Source organism: Ornithodoros turicata, chromosome 1 (genome assembly GCF_037126465.1).
Source record: "Ornithodoros turicata isolate Travis chromosome 1, ASM3712646v1, whole genome shotgun sequence".
Lineage (NCBI taxonomy): Eukaryota > Metazoa > Arthropoda > Arachnida > Ixodida > Argasidae > Ornithodoros > Ornithodoros turicata.
The window spans coordinates 135514602-135542403 of NC_088201.1; the positions used below are offsets into that span (position 1 = coordinate 135514602).

The following is a 27802-nucleotide window of genomic DNA, read 5'->3' on the forward strand; positions in this document are numbered from 1 at the left end:
AATCGGACTTACAGTGGGTTACTTAGCTTTGCCTACCGTCCTCCTTCCGGTTGTAGGGAAGCCTTTCTGAATTGTAGTATGCCTAGCCAAGGCCAGAGACAAAAGGGGCTCTTGTCCGTTCCCGTCCTAGAACGTTTTCAGAATGTCACTTTATTTTCCTCCACGCGCGTTCGTGCCCCATCTTCCTCCTCCTTCTACATTACTCCGGAGCTCCTTTGTCCATCCCTCCGTGGATGGTAAGGCACTATATTTCCGATGGTAGCCCTTTCGTCTGTTCCTTTTCGTCCATAATAAGTCACAGCCTTTAATATACCTCAGAACGCGATGAGCTTGTTGATGGTACAAGGCCCCTCGAACGGATTTCTACTCCCCCGTAGACCGCAACGTACGAGCACCAGGTCTCCTTCCTCGAGCTTCGGGATCCTGCTGTTGTGACGGAGATCGAATCCCTTCTTCATGCGGTGTCTGTATTCGGCCTCTTTTTCGGAGCTGCGCGGACTCTCTTGTAGCTGAACCTTGTCAGTGATACCGAGCTCCTGGTGCCGTCTCCCGGTAGGACGGGCACGGCCCGGTAAGCTGCATACTTGGGGCTGCATCCCAGTGCCGAGGTATGTGATCTGTTGTGGTGGTGCACTGAATCATATTGCGTCAATCTTGAACCACACCAACTGTGCTAAACTCCCAATTCTCCTCATTGGTGATGTCAACATAAACTTACTGTGCTCTAGTTCTTTTACATATGATTTTCTTGAGCTCATTGAATATTTTGGTTGTATTATTACTGTTTTCGTGCCTACTGGTCCCTCATCACGCTCATTACTCCAATCCATGCATTAGCAATACTAATATTGTGTCTTTGGGAGTACTTCGTATCCCGATAAGTGACCACTTAACCAGTTTTGTTTTTGTGTTTTTTTTTAAACTAGAGCACACGTGCGCGTTGTTCCAGCTGCAAGACATACTCGTCTTATTAATGACACTACACTTGCCGACTTTTATTTTCGGATATCTGCATTAACCGGGACACGTTTAATAGTTGACTCACGATACACTATATTTGCAAATAACGTAACACAGTGCTACAATCAAGCATTCCTGTTGCAAGAAATGAGGGCCCGCCCCGGCAAAATAAAGAAGCCATGGATCACCACAGCATTATTGCGGCGTATTAAAGCAAAAAAAAAAAAATGCAAACACATTATTTCAATTTCTTTTAAGAAAAAGCGAAACTCTGCACTCTGGGCTGAATTCAAGCAAACTCGCACTCAGCTACTGTTGACGTCAGAAAGGCAAACGAGGATTGCTACTCTCGATATTTCGAGAGAACATACACTGAAGAAAATTTATGTTTATCCATACCCGGCCTTTGCCCGCAAAAACCCTGGTATTCCCAATGTGAAAACTACTTAGCTGAAAGACTGGTCTAACCTTCTCATTGTTCTGGAGTGAAATGTTGTCTCCTCACTAAATAGCACGTGTAATCTCACAGCTTTGTTGTATGCACAGCGTATCACATGTTTTGCGTCACATCATGCTATAAAGCCACGTATGTTTGGATCGGTGGTTTGGATGTTTTGGTGTACGGCACCCCACCTCAGGCATGCACAAATGGCGAAGGGCAAAAACGGTCTCTTCTAATCCTTACAACCCCCACTTCTGAGGTTTCCCATTGGCTACATGACCCCTCACAGAGCATTTACGTGTGGTCAGAATACATACAGCGATTTACGGTTCTGGTTGGTGAAACCTCTGTATTAAAGGCCCACGGGGCGGACTGCTTTTTCTTTCTTTTTTTTTAGACACATGTATACAGGTACATTGCAATATGTGTGCATGTATTTGAAAAAGAAAAAGCAATCCCCCCATGGGCATTTAATACGGAGGTTTCACCTGGTACCGGAAAGCCCTGTAAGTACTACACTCTAAACCTGGTACGTTCTAGTAAAGGGTAAAAATTTCAAAATTTTTACCCTCTATTTCAGAAGTTACCTTGCAACCTATGGGCAATACCCTCTATAAACGTTACACAGACCACCTATAAATAGAGGTTACTGCCTCCTAACCGCCACACCGACGTAAAAGTTACAGTTTCGCAAGGCATGGCTGTCTCTAAGACGCTCGCCTCTTCACAGACGCTACAGAACAAATGGTGCTCAAAATGAGCTCTCATCAGTGCAGAAGGCATACTGTCATTCGGAACATATAGCTATAATATACGTAATTCATCTAAGGGCATCCAGTGGCGAAAAGTGAGTGATCACTACATGTACAGATTCGCATGCACAACAAATGAAAGAAAGAAAGAATATGGCGAGCACATGTACTGGAAGACTGGAGCATATGTATTATTTAATTGGCAAACCTGGAACTACAGCTGAGGCAAGAACATGAGGACGTCACAATACCAACACTTCAGCTGTGATGAACGACATTCAGTTTCAAGGAGGTATACTCTTTGCAGTCCCACGTTGTTGCAACTTCCTCCCCTCCAGTACGCCGAAAACATTTCTATTCCTTTCTGATATGTCAGAATGACACATCAGCGACTGTGGTTAATCAGAAGCACACGAAGAAGTAAAACACAAGGATGACAAAGGACTAAGCAAATAACGGACGTAAGACAAACACGTACACACTGTGTCGAACCGTTGAACCGTGTTAGAGAGACAGACTGTGCTGTTATTAGTGTTCCTAGACTGTCCAGCAAAAACGCAACCACGTAAACTTTGTAGTGAACATACCGTAGAAATACCCTGATAAAGTTCCGTCACTTGACCCTTGTGCATTCTTCACAATTCTGAACACGATCCGCAGTTCGTACAGACGCAGAGACACAATAACGTAACGCACACTGATCCGACACTCTCGTACTGAATGATTGAATGTGCGGCTTGAACGAGAACGCAATGACTTTTGAGCAGTGCCTTTTATACAGGTTACCTTGCAAAGAAACAAGAAAAACAAGCGAAGGAAATTCAAACGCGGAATTCGTTTAGAAGTTACAACGTTACGAAGTTACGACGATTGGATTTCCGTTGAACACCGAAGTAACCTCTACTGCTGCTCCAGTGTCGTGTTACAAGTTGTGTTTAATCTCTAAATATAGGTATCGGACGTGTAACCTCTACGATATTTGGAAATATGCGTCTATAGAAAGGTTACACATTGCTAAAAGTTACAATAAAGGGTACCGAGTTAAGAGTGTAGCCTAAGCGGAATCGCTCTTTCATCAAAAAGTACGGAGATTCTGTACTCTTACTAAACTTTCTGCAATCTTCGCAGTGCTTCTGTAAATACTCTGAACACATATTCTGTAAAATACAGCAGATTGCTCTGTTATCAAATATTACAAGCGAAATTCAGCGTCAGGTGTCCTAAACGAGGGGGCTGTCTATTCAGTCTATTCATAAGCCAAGTCTAGCTGTGGGTTGGTGGGTGTCGGTGCACAGCGTAAGGCCCAGTTGTTCGGACATATCACTTAGGAAAGATGTGTTCTTGGCCAGTGAAACACTCACGTTGAGGTCTCCGAGGGCAAGAAGCTTGCGCGTACGGGGAGGCATGAGTACATACACGATAAAGCACCGCCCAACATTTTCCATGCCGTCGGCAAACTTTGCTGACGTACTTTGGTTTTTATCTCACTTTCCATCGATAGCGGTTGCAAACTGCATGGTGGGATTTCCCTCCTTACCTCCAGAGCTGAGCGTACATGCGATAAAAGTTTTGTGCGGACATGCGAATGCCGACGACGCCGACGCAATCCTGCGAAAGTCTCCACTATACAGCTGACGCTGTAAAGTACGGATATTCTGTGCTTTTACTAAGTTTTCCGTAATTTTCACTAGGTTTCTGTAAATATTCTGAACAGACATTCTATAAAATAAAATACATCGCTCAATGCGTTTTTTTTTTTGTGTGTTTTCTCAGTAAAAATGGCCGATATTTGTTTTCTTTTCTTTTTTTCAGTGTATAATAATCCAGAAAAGATGTGGAGAACAGTAAGAAACTTAGCCTCTGCTAGTGAATCCCGCCCTTTGCCTACAGAGTGGAGTATTGGCTCCTGTACCTACACCGGTATGGAGTTAGGCTAATAAGATTAATGACCTTCTAGCAAATGTTGGTGGTTTCAACAAGAGTGAACACAGCCGCGGAGAAATAGATCAGCCACTATGTGGTTTTGCCCACTTACAGTTCCCCAAGGAGCTACCAGACTTCTCTATTTTTCTATTCCAGTCACTGTCTCCGAAATCGAAACTGTAGTAGGCACACTAGACAACTCTGCACTTTTTGGCACTGACGGGTTTAAGGTACTTCCTCTTAAGCACGTTGTGCTTCGCATATGCGACAAATAATGTTATATTTGTAACAACATTTTAGAATCGTGAGTATTTCCAGATATTTTAAAAATAGTTATAATAATTCTCATTACTAAAGGAAGGAAAATTGAATTCAATTTATTCAATTTACCATATACATGGTTGAGCAAAGGAGCAAAAAGCTGCCAGCTGGCAACTTTACAAGGCCCCGCTGCCCACGGTTCGGAAGCAGCATTTCAGACAATGGAAACAATCAGTCGAAAAAGTTTAACAAATGTCTAAAACAATAGCTGGAATGTCACTTAATGAAGTATGCTACAAAGATTATACACGCAAATTAGAACACTCTGGTACATGATAGCAATACCAGTACCAACCACGGGTTAGCAAAAAATGTACGAAGCTCCTTTTTACCGTATCCGATTACAATGTTCCCACATTTGGATTACCGATTTAGGAGCTCCGGGAGAGTAAAAGAAAGGGCATGTTTGCCGTAATTTCTGCGGCAGAATGGAGTATTCCATTCATCAGTTCCACAGAGGCATATGGAAGAATTAAGCAATTCTAGCACTGACGTTGTCCGTAGAAGCTCCCTATAAGTTACATTACCAAACCTGTACGCAGACAGCAGTCTGGAGGTGTACATATTGTGTCTCTCAATTATACCCAGAGCTTCAAACAAGCCACGGGTTGTCTGTAAGTAAGGCGTATTCGTTATGTGACGGATGACTTTTAAGGAATTATTTAAATAATAAAAATTATTTAAATATTAACCGGCCAATTTCAATAATCCGTTTATTTTCCAAGGTAATTGCAAAAAAGTGAGAAAGGAAAGGCTCTCAAAATATCTACATAAGCGTGGGATAATATTAGTGATTAATATTAAAGACAACATCGCGCAAAATTTTGAGCGAAGCTTATATACAGTTCGAATATTTATAGATCTGTCAAAGGCATTTGACTCAATACACCACAATATTTTATCAGAAAAATTGTATTCTTATACGGCACACGCGGTGTAGCATATAACCTGATCAAAAGTTACTTGTCCTCTCGTTAAGAGTATGTAAGAATACATAGTGTTGGATTCAGCATGGAACTGGTAAGGGTTAATAGATATGGTGTGCCCCTGTGGTCCATTCTTGGGACCCTTTTATTCTTCTTTATATCTATTATATAGTCAACATGCCTACCACTCCCAACATAGTTCTATACTGTGACGATACCAGTATCTTTTTTTCTCATGACAATCTATCGTTTTTGTCTTCGACTACGAACGGCTATCTAGAGGCTTTTTTTATTTGGCTTGTTTCAAACCGTCGTACTGCAAACATTAAAATATAACTGAATTTGTTGTATTTAGACGAGTTAACAAGCCAGTAGAATCTTCATTTACGTTGCGTATTAAGGGGGTTCCCCTTGAACGAACAAATGAAATCTAATTTCTTAGTGTGTTGCTTCATGAAAACTCCACAATAGGCCAAATTAGGAACATTCTTCTAAATTGGTTGATTAGGAAAATTTATTACGCCGTCGTTTATTCAAAAATCTGTTATTTCCTACTTACCTGGGGTAATATACGTACAGCAAATCTACGTGAGCTACGTCTCCTTCAACGTCGCGCTGTGCGCATGATCACTAATGCCGATTTTTTTTACTCTTACTACACAACTTTTTCGAGACGCCCTCATTTTCACCGTTGAAAATATGTTCTGATTTAAACTGGGAATACACATTTTTAGACTAGTTGAAGGTCATTTTTACCTACACAAAGGACGATGTTGTACCCTATAAGATGCATTCGAAAATTTGCAATTCCATCATTGAGAATCAATTACGACAGACAGTCCATGCGATGTCTAGTTCCCCACTTCCTTAATAGGTTCGCGCTGTTCATAGTTTCCCAATATTCATATCATCAATTTAAACTTGCTTTTAGGTCAGACTTCATTATACTTAATAGGTTACTTATAATGGGCTACTTTAGATATTTTCAGTTATTTCCCCCATCTGCTACCTAAGTTGCTACTGTTATTTGTCATCATCTCAGAATGCCATCCTGTGCCCCTGTTGCTTTTCTTTTCTTGCACTCAAGTGAGGGCATAATCAACCTGTTTGTATGTACCCGGTTTATGGACTCCACCGACTGCGCCATGCTGGTGCATGTACCCTGTCAGGTTCTTCCTTTTGTACATGGACGAAGTTTCTGTACCTGCAGAAATTGAAATAGGAACTTGAAACCCACGATACCTTGGGAGCACATGCGATAGATATTGATAATGCTTTCAACGCCATTACTATCCTCAAAGAAACAACAACAACGCCGTCAAAGAAAGTAAAATAATCGTCTGCGTATCTAAATGTTTTCTTTGCCCCAATATTTTGAAGGGGGGTATTGACTATATTGCACACCCCAGCCAGACAGTCGCATAGCCGCATCAAAAGGCTCTCCGTGTTTATACTGCACATATATGAGTATTATTATACGAAGTAGCTTGTTTCCACACGCATATTTGAATGCTACGCTGCAATTGCAACCACGCAGCTTACGGTTAGGCACCAGTATCGAATGCGATATTTCAATTGTACTGGTATCCGGTATTCCAGTAGTACAGATGCAGTAATAGAAATCCCTGAACCTGTTCGATCCTGCGCATGCGCCTCTCCGTGTTCGCCTCAATGTTCCCTTACGACGAACGCTGGAGAGCAGTGGTCCCATGGAGCCAAGTATTGGGATACGCTTCCAACTTCGAATTTCTTCAGTTCCATTATAGCAGTTCATACCCTCACCCCACGAGTATTTCAAGAGTAGTTCACATATCCAACACAGCATTGGAATTACTCGGGTGAAGAGGAAGTTAAACGCGAAGTAGTTCTCAAAATACGTGGCGCTATATAGGCTAAGTATAGGGCAACGTGGGCTTCACCTAACGGCTATTTGAATAAGGTGATGCCTGTGCTACGTTTTTACAGGGGCTTTTTGGGCTGTACGAGACTTGTGGGTATCGCAATTGTGCTAATTTGGTGACACAACCATGAAAGGTCTGATTTTTTTTTTCTTGTAATTACACTGATCGTTGTCATGGCAATATGCCACACTTTTGTCGCATTTTATCGATGAACGTCCCTCTGCCACACACCGGAACAGCTGCTATAAAAACTCCTCCCTTTGAGACACATTAACGCTCTCCGCCATCTCAAGTTTGCAAAATGAGGTGGAAGATTGGTTCTGAGGAATATAGGGATGAATACCGCTCAAGTGTCGATCACAGTTTCCTCCACAGTATTATATTTCTCATGGAATATGTGCCCGAGTATCAAATAGATTGATGTATGTAGTAATATACGTGTATGTAATTACCGGCTGCGATGTTGTTATTGAAATATATGATTCCATCGAGAGATGAGCAGATGGTTGTGGCCGTAAACTTGTGTCGATGATTTCTATTGCTTCATTCACAACGAAACAGCTTCAGAAGATGTATTCGATATACGATGCACATAGAAATTATATCTCCATGCAGCGAATAAAAGAACCGAAAGCGGCTTCGACTCCACACGGGCCCACGGCGATGACACATAGATATCAACAGTAGAAACGAAGAGACATGATTGTAAGTGGAATTTGTCGCCTTACTTCTCATTTCGCGAATATGAACCCTGTACGACAGTGCGATGCGGGACACTTTGTTTAACAGTGCACATTAGTTATAACCGCATTGCTAAAGTACTGCCCACCATGAATCCATGGGAATCTTTCATAGGAAGACTAATGGCGTATTCCATTGGGAGAGCAGATTTTACCCCGCGCCTTTTGTCCCTTCAAACAGCTTTTGTCCAGTCTCAGGGCAAAAATTTGACCCAGCTTTGCCAATGGAATGCGCTATAAAACCCTGCTGTACTCACTTCTTCTTCTCCTCTGTATGTCGTCCACCTCTTCTTCTGCCTTCATTTGGGTACCCACAACGTTTCCGTTCACTTACCTTTTATTCCCGATGAGTGCACTGTGCTTGCTAAAAGGAACCTGGGCCGTGTGTTCCACGTAAATCCCGTGTGCGAAGCCACTCTGAGAACATCTCCCGCCATCTCAAGCAGTTTCAAAAACTGGCATAGAGCATGCGACCACCGCAACGGATTCTAGATTTTGAGATTTGGCGGCTTCTGGATTCTTTCAGTACCTCAGCGCGTCAGATGACGTTTAAGGCCCAACCGTATGAGCAGTGTTTCGAGCGGCAGAACACAGAGAGCGACGCTCTCGAAAAACGCCCGCAGCTAACGACATGCAGCGTTTCTACAACGGCGAGTGGACGATGTCCCATGCGAACGTTTCCGTACTCTCTCAAAGAAGATATAGCTCGATAAACGCTTTTATTACAAGTGAAAAAGTCTCCAACACAAGCGCTTTGGTGATAAAATGTTATAACGAACAAGATACTGCAGCAGTGCGCACTCACGAAGCCATTTGTTGTGAATCCCGGTCCCGTTATACACAAGGTACCCTAATACACGGACCGAACGCTTCATATTCCAGTTGACATCTTCATCAATCTGTTGCACACTTTGTGATTTGCATGTTGGACACTCACACAAAAAATCAGTTTGAACATTCCCTATTGTCTTCTGGTACTGCATTCGTTGATTTCTGGGCGTTGAGGCTTACTTGTTTGTGTCGTCCCTAAGTGTGGTCTGCCTCGCCCAAATCTCGTTGTTTATGTCTTCTGGTCTTTTGCCGAATGTGATCCACTCGACAAGCCTGAGCAATACATGACATTCTCGGGCAAACATAAACAAACCCCCATCACAACTTCCGGTGATACGAAGATTTCCGGTCCTTCCGCGACTAAAGACGCTCGGAACCTTGCCACCATGCAGAATGATATCTTTCACTTTCTTGATTTGTTGAAAATGGGAGGCGTACGCCTCTTTGTGGCAATTTGATTTCGCGTAAAAAGGCGGACACGGCCCTCTCTCTCCTCATATCAGAAGCAATAACTGTATCAGTCGGCATAGTGGTTGGCGCAGAGCGTGTTTGCTGCGAAACCGGACGTTGTTTTGGCAACAAACCGGAAGTGGCGCAGAAAGGCATGTATAGACCATTTTTCAGAAACTGTTTCGATAGGCTCTCCCCAGGTGGCGCCGTTGGCGCGCCGCCATTGAACGCCTTTAACTGGCGTTTCCGCATATTGCTGCGACGTAGTTTTTTCGTGGTGCGCTTCGTAATTTTATGACTCGCACGCGTACATGAGACGTCGAGAGGTGAATTTAAGAGGACATACTCAGTCTTAGGGTGCAGCAACTACACTCTTAAAAATGAACTTCACCGCATAGCACGCTCCTAGCCAACCACAATCTCGAATGATATCGTTATCTGCCCGTATTTGTTGAAAAGGGGAGGCGTACGCCTTTTTGTGACACTTATGCTGTTCATAATTGTCACAAAAAAGGCGTACGCCTCCCGTTTTCAGCAAATCAGGGCAGATAACGATACCATTCGAGATGATGGTTGGCTAGGAGCGTGCTATGCGGTGAAGTTCATTTTTAAGAGTGTACGACGCGTTATCAAAGCGTGAAAGTATTCCGATGAGATTCGCACGTGCTGCACTGAAAAACTGAACTTCACCGCATAGCACGCTCTGCGCCAACCATTGCCACGAATGATAGGGTTATCGCTTCTGATTCGAAGAGAGAGGGGGGGGGGCGTACGCCTTTTTGTGTCAATTTGGATACATGACAATTGCCACAAAAAGGCGTACGTCTCCCTCTCTCCTCGAATCAAAAGCGATATAACCCTATCATTCGTGGCAATGGTTGGCGCAAAGCGTGCTATGAGGTGAAGTTCAGTTTTTAGAGTGTGGTTAGCGCAGGGCGTGTTATGCGGTGAAGTAGAGCTTTTAGAGTGCAGAGGCCTACACTGTTAAAACAGAACTTCACCACATAGCACGCTCCTAACCAACCATCATACCGAATGATATCATTCTGTGTCATGATTTGTTCAAAACAGGCGGGAGGCGCCTATTTGGGACAGATTATCTTGTCCCAGATAGGCGCCTCCCCCCTGTTTTGAACAAATCATGACACAGAATGATATCATTCAGTATGATGGTTGGTTAGGAGCGTGCTATGTGGTGAAGTTCTGTTTTAACAGTGTAGAGGCGCTTTGCACACGCGACGTGTACACAACACATGTATACGCAACGCTCCCTTGGCTTAAAAACCCGTTTAACAGAGTCTCCACACCGAGAGGGACAGAATGGAGAGAGTGCGCTATGCACAGCCGGTGCTTAATGCGCCTCGGTTTTCACAAAGCGCTGTGTAAACAGGTGGTGAAGACATCGAAAGCGCGCTAGGATGCGATAAACCCAATCGTTAAATCAAATGTCAGCGACGTGATGGCAACCACTTCAAAAGTTCGATTGGCCTTCTATGCGAAGGAGGGGCCTACCACGCGATTGGCCTATCACGTTTCCGTAGCCGTTATCGTGAACTTTCAACCTATACTAACATTCTCTAATGAAGTCAAATGTGAACAGAATCCTTGTGGTGGATTTCAACGGTGATGCTGGTGGTTGTAACTGTTGCGTCTTGATCAGGTTTCGCATAGCTATATCGCGTGTGTTGAGTGGTCGGACTTCGTGTTTACTTGGTGAGCACCTTGATAAACCCATATCTTCGTAAACGGCGGCGATGATCATGGCATACAAGTTCAACGCTCTTGAGCCGTCCGGTATCAACAAATCACAAGGCACCCTAGAAGTACTTCACAAATAAAATATGCTTTTCCCTTCTATCTCCATTATCATCTGTTATGTTCTGCATGGCCACTGTTTTCTGCGGTGCGGAAATTTCGGTGCAAGGTCATTTCGGTGCACGGACGTTTCGGTGCATGGACATTTCGGTGCAAAGCGCTCCAGCGGCGGGGGATCACTGCAACGTGGGTTCCGGGAATGGCTGCTAGGATGTCGACATATCGTAATAAAACAAAAGAAACAGGGCGGCTTGGTATCAAAAGTAGTGTTGTCAGGAAGTTTGGTTTACATAGAGAAGAACGTGCTTTATGTATTTTTTGTGCACTATTATAGATTTAGGGCTTGATCTGCATGTGTTCGTGGTCTCTCGTGGATTTTAAGCTTTTGGGGCATTTTCTTCTTTCATATTCTGCGCTCCACTCTCTAGTCGGTGCTGTTCATTTTTTTTATTTCTTTTTTCAAGGGTATATGAAGAATTGCTTTGTCATAGTGAGTATCATCTCGAAAAGGGCATCTTCAAAGTATAGATATTATGCAATTTGAATTTCATTTGTTGAGGACGTGCCGGTTACACCTTTGGTGGAAGCATATGATTAGACGTTATTCCCCTTGTATTCCAAAAAGTTACCAAGTTACCATGTCCCGGTGTTCAGCAGGGAATATAGCAGTTCCTGTGTTCCCGTTTGGATAAAAGCTCTGCACCTTCCCGTGGCTTTTAAAGTTTCCATAAATGGAACAGAAGACTTCAAGCATGAAATAAGCAGTTTTATCGCATTATCGCCACCCTGTGAGTGATTTGTGATGAACTATGTTAAAAATAAACGAGCAAAAAATTGTTGATTATTAAAATTAAATTTATGACTATCGTATCTTACTTTAGCAATACTTTCTACAACCGCCTCTTCGACATACCTATGAAGCATAAGTGCATTATCTATGAAAGCACTGTTTTTACCATTGAAAAGACGACCAGTTTATGGCTAGCGAGTCCAACAGCTTTTGGAGGGGCACCACGGTAATATTATATGCTTGTTTGGGCCTTGAAAATACGCGGCCATCACCGAGGAAAAAATATGTAGAAATACAAGGGGAATAACGTTTAATCAAATGATTCCACCAAAGATGCAACCGGCACGTCCTCAACAAATGAAATACCAATGGCATAATATCCGTACCTTGAAGATGCCTCCTTCGAGATAATACTCACTACAAAATTAAAAAGCAATTCTTCATCTAGTCTTGAAAAAAGAAATTAAAAAAATGAATTTCTGTACAGCACCGACCAGAACATGGGGCGCAAAATATTAAAAAAGCAAATGCCCCAAAAGCTTAAAATCCACGAGAGACCACGAACACATGCAGAACATGTCCTAAATCTATAATAGTGCACAAAAAACACATAACGCACGTTCTTCTCTATGTAAACCAAATTTATTGACAACACTGCCTTCGATGCCAACCGCTCTCTTCCCTTTGTTTTATTACGGTACGTTAACATTGTGACAGCCATTCCCGGGACCATTTTTCCGGGAACCCTCAGCAACGTTTTGCACCGAAATGTCCTGCACCGAAATGTCCGGATCCCCCAACCTCCTTATCTTTCGCTATGTTTGCCAATTCTTGCCTGTTGTCCCGTTTCGTTCACGTGTTCGTGAACCTCCCATTTTTCTGTAACCGGTCTGGAGCCTAGATCACTACGTTCACATAACCCCCTCCACACTCTATCAAAGCGGCCATTCACTCCGGCTGTAGAAGCCCGTACGGACCCTTTCTTCCCTTCGGGCTGTTGACCCACAATTTGCATGAACCTTTAAACACTTCACACCTAACCCTTTAAATACCATGCCAATGATGAGGATGGTGCCCAGAAGAAGAACAGTCTCTGTTCGAAATATCGGCGGCTTCTATCCTGAGGCAACTCCCTTCCTATGGCATATCACAAGTTTGTTTATTGTTTATTTGCTTAGTGCTACACAAAATCAGGAACACACTTGAGATAAGGGACCGTGAGGGGAAACCCTGTTAAACGGTCCCGCTAGGAAACACATTATTCAAATACATCTTATGAGGGAGTAGCCCGCACATAATGAGACGAGGAAATATACAAGATGACACACGTCAATACATACAATATGCACAAAGGGTATAAGTTGCTACAATGAAGCAATGGACATGAAGACATGAAGAAATGAACATGCCATTGAACTATATAAAAAGATTAATGCCGCTGTTGAAAGTGTAATCTGCAAGAGCGCTCGAAAGCCAGAAAACTAGTTGTTGACTGTAGGTTATGTGAGAGTTCATTCCACAACCTATATAGTTCCAAAAGAAGAAAGGGAGAAATGACCTAAATTAGAGCGAAAGCCCGGACATTGAAGAGAATGCGACATGTTTCGTAGGGAATATGGTGGAATGGTGGAACGAAATTGTGAACAGTAAGTTGTTGTCTGTCAAAAGACCTGTAGAAATAGTTATGCATAAGAAGGGCAACTTTATAATCACGGAGGTCGAAAATATTAAGTACAGACAAAAGAGTAAAAGCGAACGACACCGACTCCAGACGGCCGACAGAAAGGATAATTCGTAGCGCACGCTTCTAGGCAAAAAGCAGTGGGCCCAGATTAGAGTTTTAAGTGAGACCGTAAACTTCAAGGCCGTAGTTGATATGGGATGAATCAGGCCGTAGCATATGGTTAAAAGTATGTTACTTGGGAGTAGGTTCCTGAGTTTGCTTAGAGCATACAATCCACTGGAGATTGTACTCCGCACATGGTTTATATGATGGTGCCAGGATAAGTTTTCCTGCAAAAGGCGCCCAGAAACCGGGTGACAGAAACACGAGAAACGATATTCCCTCCGAAGGAAAGCTGCAAATTAGTGAAATCCAGGCTCTTTTGAGACGGTCGGAAAAAACATATATGACGTTTTTTGAAAGTTAGTCATTCCATATGAAGCGATCCAATCGTGGCGCTCGACCCCCGTGGATTTTGCTGAATTACGCGGCGTTCCTGCGTTACGTGGCGCCAAGCTCCGAGGATCGGCCTGAAATCATGTTATCTTTCACTTCTTCTGTACGGAAAGCGGGAAAAGATATTTTGTGTCTGTAAACGTCACTGTGGCCGCAAAGGGCCCCTCGTTCATCCTGTACCCGATAAAACAAAAGCTAGCTTGTCTGTGGTACCCCACGGCGGCTAACGCAATCATGCCGCTTTTTTTACACGTCTTTGACATTTCCTGTTGACTCACTGGCTACACCTAGAGACATGAAAATTGTTAGCCTTGTAGCCTGTGACATGAGGCATAATTGTAAAAAAAATGGCTCTCAGGATGGTCGTGCACAGTGAGAAATAATTCGTGAAGATATGCAATTTTTTGAACATTCGTCATATTGGTGCGCAAAAGTAAACATGTGGTCAACGATGTACGAACGTTCTGTCAGCGGTAAAATATACGTCGGTCCCTCCACTTCAACATATGAAAAAAATCTCAGGGGTACTTTTTTTTTGCAATGTTTTTTTAATGTGACACTGTTACGAGAAGCGAGCATCCTGTTGCCGCGTGGCTGTTATGTAACAAATATACTACAGTCAAATACGTATATAGAACTATATGTCACTACTATGCAAAGCCATCAAAGGGGGAAGTCGAAGTGTATTTTATTTGATTTTATTTCTTTATTTATGTTTTTTGTGCAATTTGTACGCTTTCAACCCTTGTGCGCCGTATTATGGCGTGTTTCACGTCACGATCACGAACAATTCGATTTTTACGCCTATACTGTTGGTTATGCTGGTTGTGCCTTGTTCGAGTGGTGCTTTGGTTTTTGTTTGGTCTCCCTTTGGAGACAGATCACCACAGTATGCACGCAATAATGACACAAACACCTGTATCACCAGCTCCGGTGGCGCAGCTGTAACGCGTGCGCTTGGAGACTGGGAGGTCCGCGGTTCGAATCCGCGGGCCGGCTGTGCCGTCTGGGGTTTTTCCTGGGTTTCCCTCAGATGTGTAATAGGCGTATGCCGGCACAGTTCCCCTGAAGTCGGCCCATGGACGCAGCTATCCTCCCCCCGAGCGGATTCCGCTCGGTCTTCCACTTCACCCTTTCCTCTCCTCCTCTCCACCACCTTTCCCTTCCCGAGAAACATGCCGCCTAAACAGGCAGGCAGACCTCTCGGGTTCCTCCCAACGGCACTCCTCCTCCTCCTCCTCCTCCAACACCTGTATCCCATTAGACGGCTTCCGGTGAGGAGATAAGGCACACCAGTATCTGCGCTCGCTCCAATGCGATAATGACGGTTGGCTGAACGTTCCCCGTTCTGGCTCTTTTTCTTTGTGTATGTATATGTGCTTTGCAATAAATCCTCAAATCCTCTTAAAACTCAATGTCGTGACAAGATTAGTTTCCGTGTTATCGATACAAAAACAAGTACTGGTGGCCCTGAGAACAAAAGACGCCGGTTATAGAGGAAACACATGTGACGGTCCAACAAAATTATCCTACCGACATTTGCGAAGGACCTTGTCTAGTCCAGCTGCCTACAGCTTTCCTGTGTCCATCAAATTGTGCGCAATACTGCACTGGTGAAGCCCACCGACTACACTTACATCGTACCTCTGCGTGCATCGTTGGCCGCTTGTATTGCCGGCGGTACTGGTATGCCTGGCCATGGATTCTGCATCTACGCCACCAGAAGTGAGTGACACTACAATTTGCTCATTCGGTCCAAAAGGATGCCATCAGTACGTGCGTACCCCATCCGTGACCAAGTTCGGCGACTTAGATTAAGAAGAGCAGTACCTTATTTCTGCTCGCGCACAGCGGCTACCTTCTTCAATAGCAGCAGTTTGGAGAGACCACTACCTCATCTATATTCGCAAGCACACCGATAAGTTGGCATCGAAATGTTGCGTGGATCGATTCGAGAAACACAAGAAGAACGTGCACGGGACTAAAATAATATTTTCGGCTCTGGCGAAGCGCACTACACAGTTTAAACTTGCTCCCGGCGACAGATTGTGTCCAAAATGCTATATGGAGTGCGCGAAATATCACTATGAGGACAATCCAACTGAAGCAGATCCGCGCTCAAGTCCCACACAAGAAGTGAGGGAAACGGAGCAGGAGGATCTACATCTCCTTAATGATTACTCGAAAATTCTTGGAGAAACTCCGGTGACGCTAGAGGTGTCAGCAGCCCGAAGACAGAGCTACGCGCAAGCGAAGCTTCGAAAAATTGAATGTAAAGCAAGGAAAGCTCTATAGACAACGCTGGGAGTGGCATTAAACGAACCGTCCACCTCAGGAACAGGGTGTCATGTAGTCGTGGAAGATTACAAAACCTTGCTCGAGAACCCGAAGGAAAGGTTTGCGACTGAAGAAAACTTTTCCAGAAAAGTGGTGATATTGACTTTGGCTCCATTATCATGGTCAAGACAGCAGACTATGAACTATTTTGGGGCGTCCAACCGTATACTGCGCAAAGCCAAGGACATTAGGACAAACGTGGGAATCCTCACTGAACCCACCAGCTCGAGGGGAAGGCCAGTACGAGGTGATACTAAAGAGAACATCCGTCAGTTCTATGAGGATGATTTTATATCGTACGGCATGCCGGGGAAGAAGGACGCTTGAAGGGACATCAAAAGCGCCTGATGCTGACTGACCTAAGGGAGGCCTTTGAGATATGAAAGTCAAACAATCCAAGTATAAAAGCTGGGTTTTCCACATTCGCAGCCCTGAGACCACCGTGGTGCGTCATTGCAGGAGATCCTGGAACGCACTCGGTTTGTGTTTGCAGCTACCATCAGAATATAAAGATGATGCTTCATGCAGCAGGGATGGAAGAGAACTACAAATAACTTCTCGGACTAATGGTGTGTCGCCTGGACTCAGAGGATTGTATGCTTGACCAATGTGCTCAGTGCCCGGGGTTATCCGTTGTTCAGCAAATCTTGGATGTCAACATGGCGCGAATATCGGAATTTTGTGACGCAGTTACATTTCAACAATGGGTGCCTGGTGATCGCTCAGCGCTTCGTACCTTTGTGGTACCAACGGAAGAATTCAGCCAGAACCTCCTGAGTGCCCTCCAGACCCTAAAGAAGCATCACTTCATAAGCTCATCGCAATCGCTTTACTTAAAACAGCTACAAGATAACCTTCCTGAAGATGAAGCGGTCGTGCAGCTGAACTTCTCTGAGAACTACAGTTTTCTAGCGCAAAATTCCCCCCAGTCATTCTATTGGAACACTTCGCAGGCGACAGTACATCCGATTGTAGTGCACTTTAAGGAACAGGGAAATGAAACACTGCAAAATGGGTCGTACGTTTTCATATCGGATTCCCCAACCCATGACAACGCCTCTGTTCATCTGTTTCAAAAAAATTTCCTAGAACAATTCTTGACTGCTCACCGCCACATTAAGAAGTTGCATTATTTTTCTGATGGTGCTGCTTCTCAGTATAAAAACAAGAATAACTTTATCAACCTGTGTTTTCACGAAGCTGACTTTGGTGTCCAAGGGGTATGGAACTTCTTTGATACGTCACATGGGAAAGGACACTGTGACGGTATTGGAGGAACAGTGAAACGGCTGGCGGCAAAAGCTAGCCTTCAGAGACCCTTCGACCGTCAAATATTGACACCACGAGATCTTCTCCGGTGGGCGCAAAGAAATTTGCGGAACATAGTGCCTATGTGGGTGTCGTCTGCTGATGCGTCGCAGGAGCAGGACGTGTGGGCGCCTCACTACCAGCTAGCGAATGCTATTTTGGGTACTCGAGACTTCCATTCCTTCGAGCCCCTATACACTCTTAAAAATGAACTTCACCGCATAGCACGCTCCTAGCCAACCACCATCTCGAATGATATCGTTATCTGCCCTGATTTGCATTATGCACGGCACAAAATAGGCTCCTCCTCCCGTTTTCAACAAATCAGGGGCGAGAACGTTGTCATTCGGGGTGATGGTTGGCTAGGAGCGCGCTATGTGGTGAAGTTCATTTTTAACTGTGTACGTGTAGTGTCGGCATCTGTCCCGTACAAGGTGTACAGCACCAAGAAGACTGAACACTAAGTCCACCACCGTCCTCTGTCACTGATTTGAACTGAGTGAAGTATGGTCCTTGATGGATGTCTAATTGTTGTCATAGCGTGTGTTCCTTGATTGCATTGCATAATATTGATATATTTCAAATAAAAGACCTTAAATGTGTATCTGACTGTATATCTGTGACGTCGGTGACATAACAGCCACGGATGCTCGCTTCTCGTAACCATGTCATATTTAAAAAACATCATTGCAAAAAAAAAAGTACCCCTGAGATTTTTTTTATATGTTGAAGCGGAGGGACCGACGTATATTTCACCGTTGGCAGAACGTTCGTACATCGTTGGCCACATGTTGTCTTTTACGTTCCAATATGACGAATTTTCAAAAATTCGCATATTTCACGAATTATTTCTCACCTTGCCCGACCATCCTGAGAGCCACTTTTTTTTGACAAATATGCCTCATGCCCCGGGCAACAAGGCTAGTAATTTTCATGTCTCTAGGTGGAGGCAGTGAGTCAGCAGAAAATGTCAAAGGCGTGTAAAAAAGCGGCATGATTGCGTTAGCCGTGAGGTACCACAAACACGCTAGCTTTTGTTTTGTCGGGTTCAGGATGAACGAAGGGCCTTTTGCGGTTACAGCGAGGTTCACAGGCACAATATATCTTTCCCCGTTTTCCGTACAGAAGCCGGCAAAGATAACATGGTTTCAGGGCGGTCCTCGGAGTTTGGCGCAACGTAACGCAGGAACGCCGCGTAAATCAGCAAAAATACTTCTCGGGCGTTGGTTTCTCATTTACTCCGGCCGGTATGTATTTATGTAGACGAGGAATAAGAAGGCACCTAATAATGAACCCTAGGGGACACCCATAGAGAGCGTTCCGAGTTCGGAACTGCCGCCAGACTGAATAACATACTGTTTCCGATGGCTCAAAAAGCTTTCTGTTAATTTTAAAGGGGTGCCTCTAATGCGGTATCTATCTAGCTTCTGAAGTAAAATTTTATGGTTAATTGAATCGAAAGCCTTGGTTAGATCAACGAAAATGTCCAGAGACAATATTTTTTCTTCGATATTCATTCTAATTTTTTCCGTCGCATGAATGAACGCAATCGTGGTTGATTTCTTTTTGCGGAATGTATACTGGGATGAACTTAGCAACTGATTTGAATAATAAAAAAAAAACGTCCAAGCGTTGCAGAATGATCTTCTCCAGCACCTTACTAACAGTCGGAAGCAAGGAAATAGGAGGATAATTGAAAGTGTCACATCGATTCCCTCTTTCATAAATGGGTGACACTTTAGTTACCCACGTGGTGAACAGGGGCGTCCCTTATTATGTTGCCATGCGATTCACACTCATTAGAGCGAGCCCATCTTCCGAAAGCAGTCGTCATATTCTTCAAATTTGTGGACCTCGGTAGATTTCCGAAGTTTGGGGGCGATTTCCACTTGCCGTAGTCCATGAAATTTTCCTCACGCGCCATAATATAAGTATTTGCTGAAATATCACTGCCCTCTTTGACGCACTGCGAAACAGGTGCAAAACGCGTTAGCATATTGCAGCCGACGAAGGGCGGTCCCTGCGCTGTGACTGTACATGATTTACGTGCGGCATAACGGCAAATGCGGCCATTGGTTGCCACGGGCCGCGTGCAGAAAGATGTGTTTCGAATTCGAACGCGTTCACTTCTTGTTGAAATAACTGTAATCGTTCGTCGTCGTTGCTGAACATCTGGCCGAAAGTAGTGAAGGAACACTTGGTCGATTGCCTCTCCTGGCATTATTGGCCGCACGGAGTCATCCGCGCGTCTGCATCTCCCGCAACAACATTGCCGGCACTTCTACGAATTCTATTATTGTGCGAATGTTCCGCAAGGCACTGCTTACCCTTAAAGGGGCACTAAAATGCAAAAGCAACTTGCTCTCAAAGAAAGTCCGCGTTTTAACATTTCAAACAAAATTAGTTCACACAACGCTACCGTTTAGAAGCAAAACGCAGTGAAGACAGAGCCGTCTTTGCCGGCAATGAATTGGATCCCTAGGAGGCAAACATTGGCGGCATCCAATGAGACAGCAAGAGAAGCGTGCATATGCCTATCGTGGGCGTGTGGATTTGGAACGGGTCCGATCGCAGCGTTCCATATATGCGCGGCATGATGCGCACTGCTGCGTTTTTCAATACCGATTCACTGAATTGTAGCCCACAACAGTTCTCGCGAATGTTCCACTGACTACATTTACCTTCACATTCTTCGAACAGCGACGCCAGTTCGCTTCGCAACGCGTACTATGTTTTCACCGAGACTGCCCCATGTCGTGACACGCGCATCTCAGACTAAAAATACCAACGTACGAGCTAGAGGGTCGTCCACTGCTCAGCGCCGAAGCCCAAAAGAGTCCGGTATAATTTTGACTGTAGCTTCGCAACAGAATCAAAGTTTTGAATTATGACAACAAGTACGAAATTAACATAGCGTGTAACGTAATTTAAAGTTAACTTGTTTTCGCACTTTAGTGCCCCTTTAACTCCGCGGCGTCCGTGTTACCAGACGACGTGGATGGCATCAGCCCAAGCAGCACAATGTACTGAAAGTCAAGTGCAATAGGGGTGGACGGTATGTGTCTTATCAATGTCCTTTAGTTTCACGAATCTGTTCAAGGCCTTTCACCTACCCGTCCACCCCTATTGCACTCGACTTTCAGTACATTTTGCTGCTCCAACTGCTTGGAGCTGCTTGCTGCTTGGGAGGCTCCAACAGCTTATCATAGTCCCATGAGTGCATACCATTTCATGACAAGCAACTTCTTGCGTTGCTTGCAGTGCATCATACATTAAAGCGAACCAGAAAGCGCTTGTGTGGCACGTCATCATGTCTTTCTTGCCAGTCCTGGAAATCCGGCAGCACCCGAACGTGTTCGTCACGCTCCAACTCGTGAAGCATTTGAGTGTCGCTGTTAATAGACTGTTCGTGGGATATAATTGTGTTAAGAAACAGCACACCAGGCGTAGAATCACATCGACGCACGAATCGGTCCGCGAACATATTTCTACAAACTGTTCTGTCGATTGGGGTCGATTGGCACCACCAAAAGACGAAACACAGGAGGACATCGTGCCGGCCGTGCTATTTCGTAACTATGCTGAAACGGCCGAGATGCTGCACGCACACACGCGCGTACAAAATGCGGTTTCAAAAGATTGTCGACCAGTCGGAGCGCGTGCACAAGTCTCGGCCAAGGGGCTCGCAACCACAGAGGTGGCATCCAGTGTATTGCCCCGCAGACGAAAGCGTTCTGGGCGAACGCAATGCATCCTGGAGAGGTCCTGGTCGCACGTCACAGCAAAAGTCAAGGCACACGTGACCTTAAAGATGGCTGCGCCCGTAATCGGGGGCCAAACCGTTTGTAAACAATGTGGTTGGTGTTTCCGCGCGACGTTTTGGATGTCTTTCGACCACGGTAATTATTTTTATCCGATAATCTCGCAGTAAAACCCGCAGTTTTGCACATGAGGCCTCGTACTGTTGACGACTTTCCAAGCTATGGTGACGGCCGTGCGTTACGGTTCACTAAGCCGATGCAATGTACTTAAACGAAGCAGGAATGGGCTACCATGTTGCGGAAGAAGCAACATACGATAGTTTACGCTGGCAAAATATGTTCATCTCTTGGCTTTATGACGACGGAAAGATGTCGGTAAGTCACATGACCCCAAAATGACGTTTTGATGAAGATGGCAGTTTTGCCAAAAGCACCCGCTTGAGGATAGTTACAACAATGGCGCGTTTGTATCACCCCTGTCCTCGCAACAAGGTGTGTGAGCGCAGTAGTACACTCTAAAACAGAACTTCACCGCATAGCACGCTGTCCGCCAACGATTGCCACGAATGATAGGATTATCAATAGGTGCCGTACCCCTTTTTGTGGCAATCTGTATATATCCAAATTGCCACAAAAAGGCGTACGCCCCCCTCTCTCTTCGAATCAGAAGCGATAACCCTGTCATTCGTGTCAATGGTTGGCGGACAGCGTGCTGTGCGGTGAAGTTCTGTTTTTAGAGTATACATATTCTACAGTCGCACACTCCGCACACTGAACGGACCTTCAGTTCGGCAGCCAGTATTTTCAGAATAGTTCGCTCCGAATTGGGGGACACCACCCTCGACGCTCTGTGCTTTCTCAGGTCATCTGTTAATCATTGTACAATGTGATTCGATGCGATAGCACGCAGCGACGGTGTTGTAAACTGTTTAGTGTTCAGTTTCTTTCCATTTTTACCCGTGTCTTTTATGTTGTTGTTGTTGCTACTGTTCCTCATTCAAGTGGAACGTAACCTCGTTTGAGGAAATTATAAAGTAATATTTCCTGTTACTTCAAGTGTAGCGGGACTCGCCTTGTTTTCCCGTGCAACAGTGACGTGACAACAATGTACGTGAATAGAAAAGAAGTGATATTGTCATAGCAGAAAAAAAAAAAAAAAGGAAAGTAAGAATTTTGCCGTCACTATTTTACCAATGTGCTTACACTGCAAATTTTCCAGTGCTTTCCTTCAGGAAAAGGTAGAATTGACAAAGCGCACATGAACTGCGCACAACACGGCGATATAGTCACTAGTGGGTTAGATAATTCTGACCCGCGCAGGACCATACTTGGAATCACCATCTAAACTCGCCACGATCTCGAAATCCCGTCCCGGGATCCCGGGATTGAAGGCAAAAAATCCCGAAATCCCGGGACTGCCAAAATTGCTCGATGTTGACAAGCCTATATAGTTACAGCGAACACAGTGCCGAAGACTAGGAGAACAACTTGTGCCGTTCTAGGTTTTTCCGGCAGACTTTCCCGTGCCAGCACGCCAGCCATTATGCTGCATAATGGTGTAAAATACGCTCCGCCTCCCGTTTCCAACACATCAGGGGCGACAAGGTTGTCATTTGGGATGATGGTTGGCTAGGTGCGTTCTATGTGGTGAAACTCATTTTTCCGGTGCCGGCTGTGCTGTCTGGGTTTTTTCCTGGGTTTTCCTCAGACGCTTTTAGGCATATGTCGACACAGTTCCCTTAGAAGTCGGCACAAGACGCACATTTCTGAAGAACGTCAGTGGCGACGTTGCCCATCTGTGTGAGGCCAACGACGCGGCGAGACCTTTCACCACCACCACCACCATCATCATTTTTAAGTGGAGTGTATATGGACCAGCTCGAGTGGCGTAGTGGGTAGATGAGCACTGAGGTGACTCCCAATTTCTTTTTTTTTTTCCGGTCCAGAGTATTGGGCCAACGAATAAAATGAGTTTGCGAAAGAATGATGAGCGTAGGCAACGTACAGAGCGAGCGCGAGGGCTCTGTTCCGCACACCTTCGAAAAATCCTCGTGAAAAGAGCGCATCGCAGAGTGAGAGGACGCCGTGACACGTGCTACTCCCCACACGTGACCAGCGACGTACAGCGGCACAGCTCAAGCATGAATAAGTGACGCTAGAGCTGCGAAGAAAAAACGTCAAACTCGAAAAAACAAGGAAACAAGGTAACGAGCCTTCACCACGTCACGAGAGCATCGCATCTGCCGGTCGCGGGTGCTTCCTCCGACGCTTTTTTTTTTTTTTTGTAAATTTGATTGTGCAGCTATAAAGCGTCGGAGATCGAAAATATTTTGCATGGTAACTCCCGGTGGACCGCTTGACAGACAAGGTAGGATTTCCCGCGATTTTAAATGTCACCTCATTGCTCCTTGAAGATCTTGTCGCCTTCCACGCCGAGACTGGGAGGTGACGTGGTTTCAAATCCCTGCACCTGCTCTATTGTCTGAGGTTTTCCCTGGGTTTTCCGGCAGAGTTTGCAGGCGAATATTGGCACAGTTCCCCATGAGGTCGACCCAGGACGTATACTAACCCCCAGCCCTTCCTCTCGTCCTATCTGCATCTATCCTCGTCTGTACGCCGCTCATAGCAACAACTGCTTCGCAGCGCTAACGCAAATTTTTTAAAAATACATGTGTCCTCCTTCCATGCTCCTTTAAAGTTGTTCTCTGGTAATTGGTACTGCAGGTACTCCCCATCATTGTTTTGACGAAGGACGCATGTCCTTGAGTTTGGCGAGTTCCTGTCTATGGGTGAAAGGAATCGTCCTTGTAGATTAACAGATATACTATACTTCACATGTGTCACAAAGAAAGATCCGGGTAACTGCGCTTATTTGTGCCAATACACGGTTTGCTATTATTTCGCAGGATTCCAGCCGCACCAAGATATCCAGGCTACTCTTACACCTGCTCCTCGTGTCGCTGGTATTTTCCAGCGAAGACATCTTTGCCATGACTGATACCAGTTGCCAAGACATAGTCAGTGAGGATTACCAAGGGCTCAGCGTTGAGCCTTCTTCGACACACTACAATGGAGACCCTGAATCATCGGCAACACCCGAAGAAATTCCAAACAGACGTACATTGAAGTATATGCCGAGCACGCCTCATCCAAAACGCCGGGTTCAAACCTATAGGCTGCCTGGCCACGTCTACCCAGTGAATTATTCCCTCCTCATCTCAGTTAATAAAGGTGAGGATATCTGATAGGAAAGATAGTTAATATTGTTGTACTAGAACGCCGGTTGGAACCGGCGCTTCTTAGAATCAACAGCTCATGCGGACGGAAAGGTGGACACGCACATGCGGTGAAAAAAAAAAAAAAAAAGAAGAAGAAGAAATGAAGAGAGAACGGACGTCACGTGGTATCTTATCGAATGCTCGAGACGGCATCATTAGGCCCGGTTTCACACTAACTTTTATCTCGTTCGTGTTTTTCGCTCAGCCAGAATGGATTTACTGGTGCCTACGTAGCTCGATTGCCGTTAAGCTCTATTTTTGAAGTAAACGGACAAGAAGAACTTTAGCGTGAAATGGGTCTGAAGAGACTCATTGGTCCGATTGACAGCTCTCGCATCGTAAAGACTTATCAGAAAACCTGTCATACACTCTAAATCCTGCGACGGACATGTGACGGTTAAAAAAAGTTCCCTCAGAAAGTACAGCTGGTATACACAGCCGTAACAGTTATCAAATAGGAAGCACACCGATCCCCATCGCCAAATTTCAGCAGACACAAAGCCGTCACGTCGGTATGCAACGGCTTTGTGCCCGCTGAATAATATGTGTGCCTCATGAGCCGTGTACTAGTGTGCTTGTTGAATAATGCGTGTGCCGGCTGAATATGTCTGCCTTCGTTGGAGCGTACTAGGTTGCTCCGCACTCCGCCAGTGAGGAGTGATAAGGCACCGGGTATTCTTCCGCACTGCATTGCTCCTGCTGCTTCCTCGCCCGTTGTCTCCGCTGCAACCTTGCCTTTGAGAAGGATGACCACCGTTTTGATTACAGGTTTAATGTTTTCTTAAGCTAAGTCAACCTAGCTATGATCAGAGTTGTACACGTTACTCGAAAAAGGTAATTGATTACAATTACCTTTTTTGAGTTTTTTCTGCTAGGGAATTCGGGAGGCACAATGTGTGCACAATTAGGGGTACGAGTAACCCTTCAATAAGTCAGGTACACTGTGGCTCCTGGCGTCAGCAGGGATATCGTATCATTTGTTTCAGGGGGCACAGAGCACCAGCGGCTTTCTCAGGCACCGCGTGCCTCTTGAAGTCATCTGGCACATTTTTTTTTTAAATGTGCCAGTTGATCAGACGTCACCACCCGTCACTGGGTTTAGAGTGTACGACTATATAGTGCAGATAAGGCAGAAACAGTCATGAAGGAAGTTCTTACCCAGTACATTTTCGCTGAAGGGATGTTCAATGCATTTTGCACTTCGAGTGTCTGCCCCAGCGCCGGATTGGGAGGGAAAATATTATACCCTCCAAACGTCATACTGGTTTGCGTGGGAGGTCCAGACATCTCCTCTCCTGGAGACATAATAATTGATGATTCGTAGCTTTACGTCGGGTAACAACTATCATGAGTGATCTATCTATGTGCCATTGAAAAGAAAGCATGGCAGTTCATACCATCGTCGTCGCCATACCGATGGCGTCACGACTGCTGGGGAAAGAGTGCTGGGTCATGTTACAGTTTAAATTATGTGTCTTTCGTTGTGTAATATCTTTGCGTTCCTTGGGGACGGTAAATTCGAATCCTAAACAACAGGTACAACCTTGGCAAATAACTATACTGCAATTCTGAGCGGAGTTTCCTTACACGCACAGTAAAATCTTTTTACACCCATGTCAGCTTAAAAAGGGTGTAATTGCGCGAATACAACCAGAGTACACGCATATTACATACAATACTGAACGAGGAAGTGTGTATTATGTGGAGGCACCGATCTCACACCTACATTATACCCTACACTATACACTTCAACTCCCGGACACTAATTTCGTACACCCCTTTGGGTGTAGTTTGAGTGTGTGAGCACCCTTCAACAACAACAACAACCTTATTTTAAGATGATGAATGGGGAGTCTCATCGAGAGAGGCGATACTCTACCCCATGGTGCTGACGCGGGGAATGAAATATGTGCTCCTTTACAATAAGGATCGAAGTCCGATTGTGTCCATAAAGGTCATGAGAGCGCAGAGTATCGATGGGCTGGATTAAGCCAGGGGGCAAGCGATTTTATATAAATAAATGTTTTCATGAACACCAACATGGATTTCGCAAGGGTTACTCCTGTGAAACACAGCTATCTTCTCTTGTCTTTGATGTTGATTCTCACATGGATCGTGGTATTCAAACGGATGCAATCTTTATCGATTTTAAGAAAGCATTTGATTCCGTTTCTCATATTATGCTAATACGCAAACTCTCATCACTTAATATTCACCCTACTGTACTACGCTGGATTCAGAATTATCTCAGTGATCGTTCACAGGCAACCCTTGTGAATGATTGTCTTTCTCCTTTCCTTCCTGTTTCCTCTGGTGTCCCACAGGGTTCCGTCCTTGGCCCACTTTTATTCCTCATCTCTATTAACGACCTGCCCGGTACCCTCTCATCCTGTGTCAGGCTTTTTGCCGACGACTGCGTTGTCTATCGTTTCGTAACATTAACTGACTAACTTTCGTAACTGATCAATTATGCCTTCAGCAAGACCTAAACTCAATTTTCTCATGGTGCGCCACATGGCTTCTTTCTCTCTATCCTTCTAAATGTTCCTATGTTCAGTTTTCTCGCTCCAGGTCACCGCTTCTTTACCAGTACCACGTTGGCCATTCTCCTACACCACAGTAGTCTTCGTATAAATACTTAGCAGTCCATCTCTCCTCAAATCTCTCCTGGTCGGATCACATCCGTAGTGTTGTGCGTGATGCCAATTCGAAACTCGGCTACATTCGCCGTAACATTCGTTGCGCACCCTCGAATGTCAGGCACTTGGCCTACTTAACACTAGTTAAGGCCCAGGCTTGAATACGCGTCAAGCGTCTGGGATACGCACCATGCTAACCTCATCAGCCTTCTTGAGTCAGTTCAAAACCGCGTCAGTCGTTTCATCCTTTCAGACTATTCCTATCCTTCTAGCATCTCATCACTTTAGTCTTCTCTGGACCTTCCGCCTCTCGTAACTCGCAGAACTTTCTTCAATCTTTCCCTTTTACACACATTTTATTCCAGCCCATCTATACGGCCATCCTTCATCACAGCCGCGCCTTTCATCTCAGGCCGATTAGACCACTCGTGTAAGGTAGAACCAATCAC

General features: G+C 44.9%; 1 protein-coding gene across 2 annotated transcripts in view; it reads left to right on the forward strand.

The window, feature by feature from the left end:
- The first annotated feature begins 7822 nt into the window (after positions 1–7822).
- The window catches only part of LOC135378632 (thyrotropin-releasing hormone-degrading ectoenzyme-like), a 294976-nt gene continuing 274996 nt past the window's right edge, over positions 7823–27802 (forward strand). Inside the window, exons 1-2 of one of the 2 annotated variants that reach the window (XM_064611713.1) lie at positions 7823–7930; positions 24343–24667. In XM_064611713.1, the coding sequence (XP_064467783.1) occupies positions 7925–7930; positions 24343–24667 (331 nt within the window). In that variant the 5' untranslated portion in view covers positions 7823–7924. The remainder of the gene's footprint in view (positions 7931–24342; positions 24668–27802) is intronic. The other variant, XM_064611715.1, reaches the window with a different exon arrangement.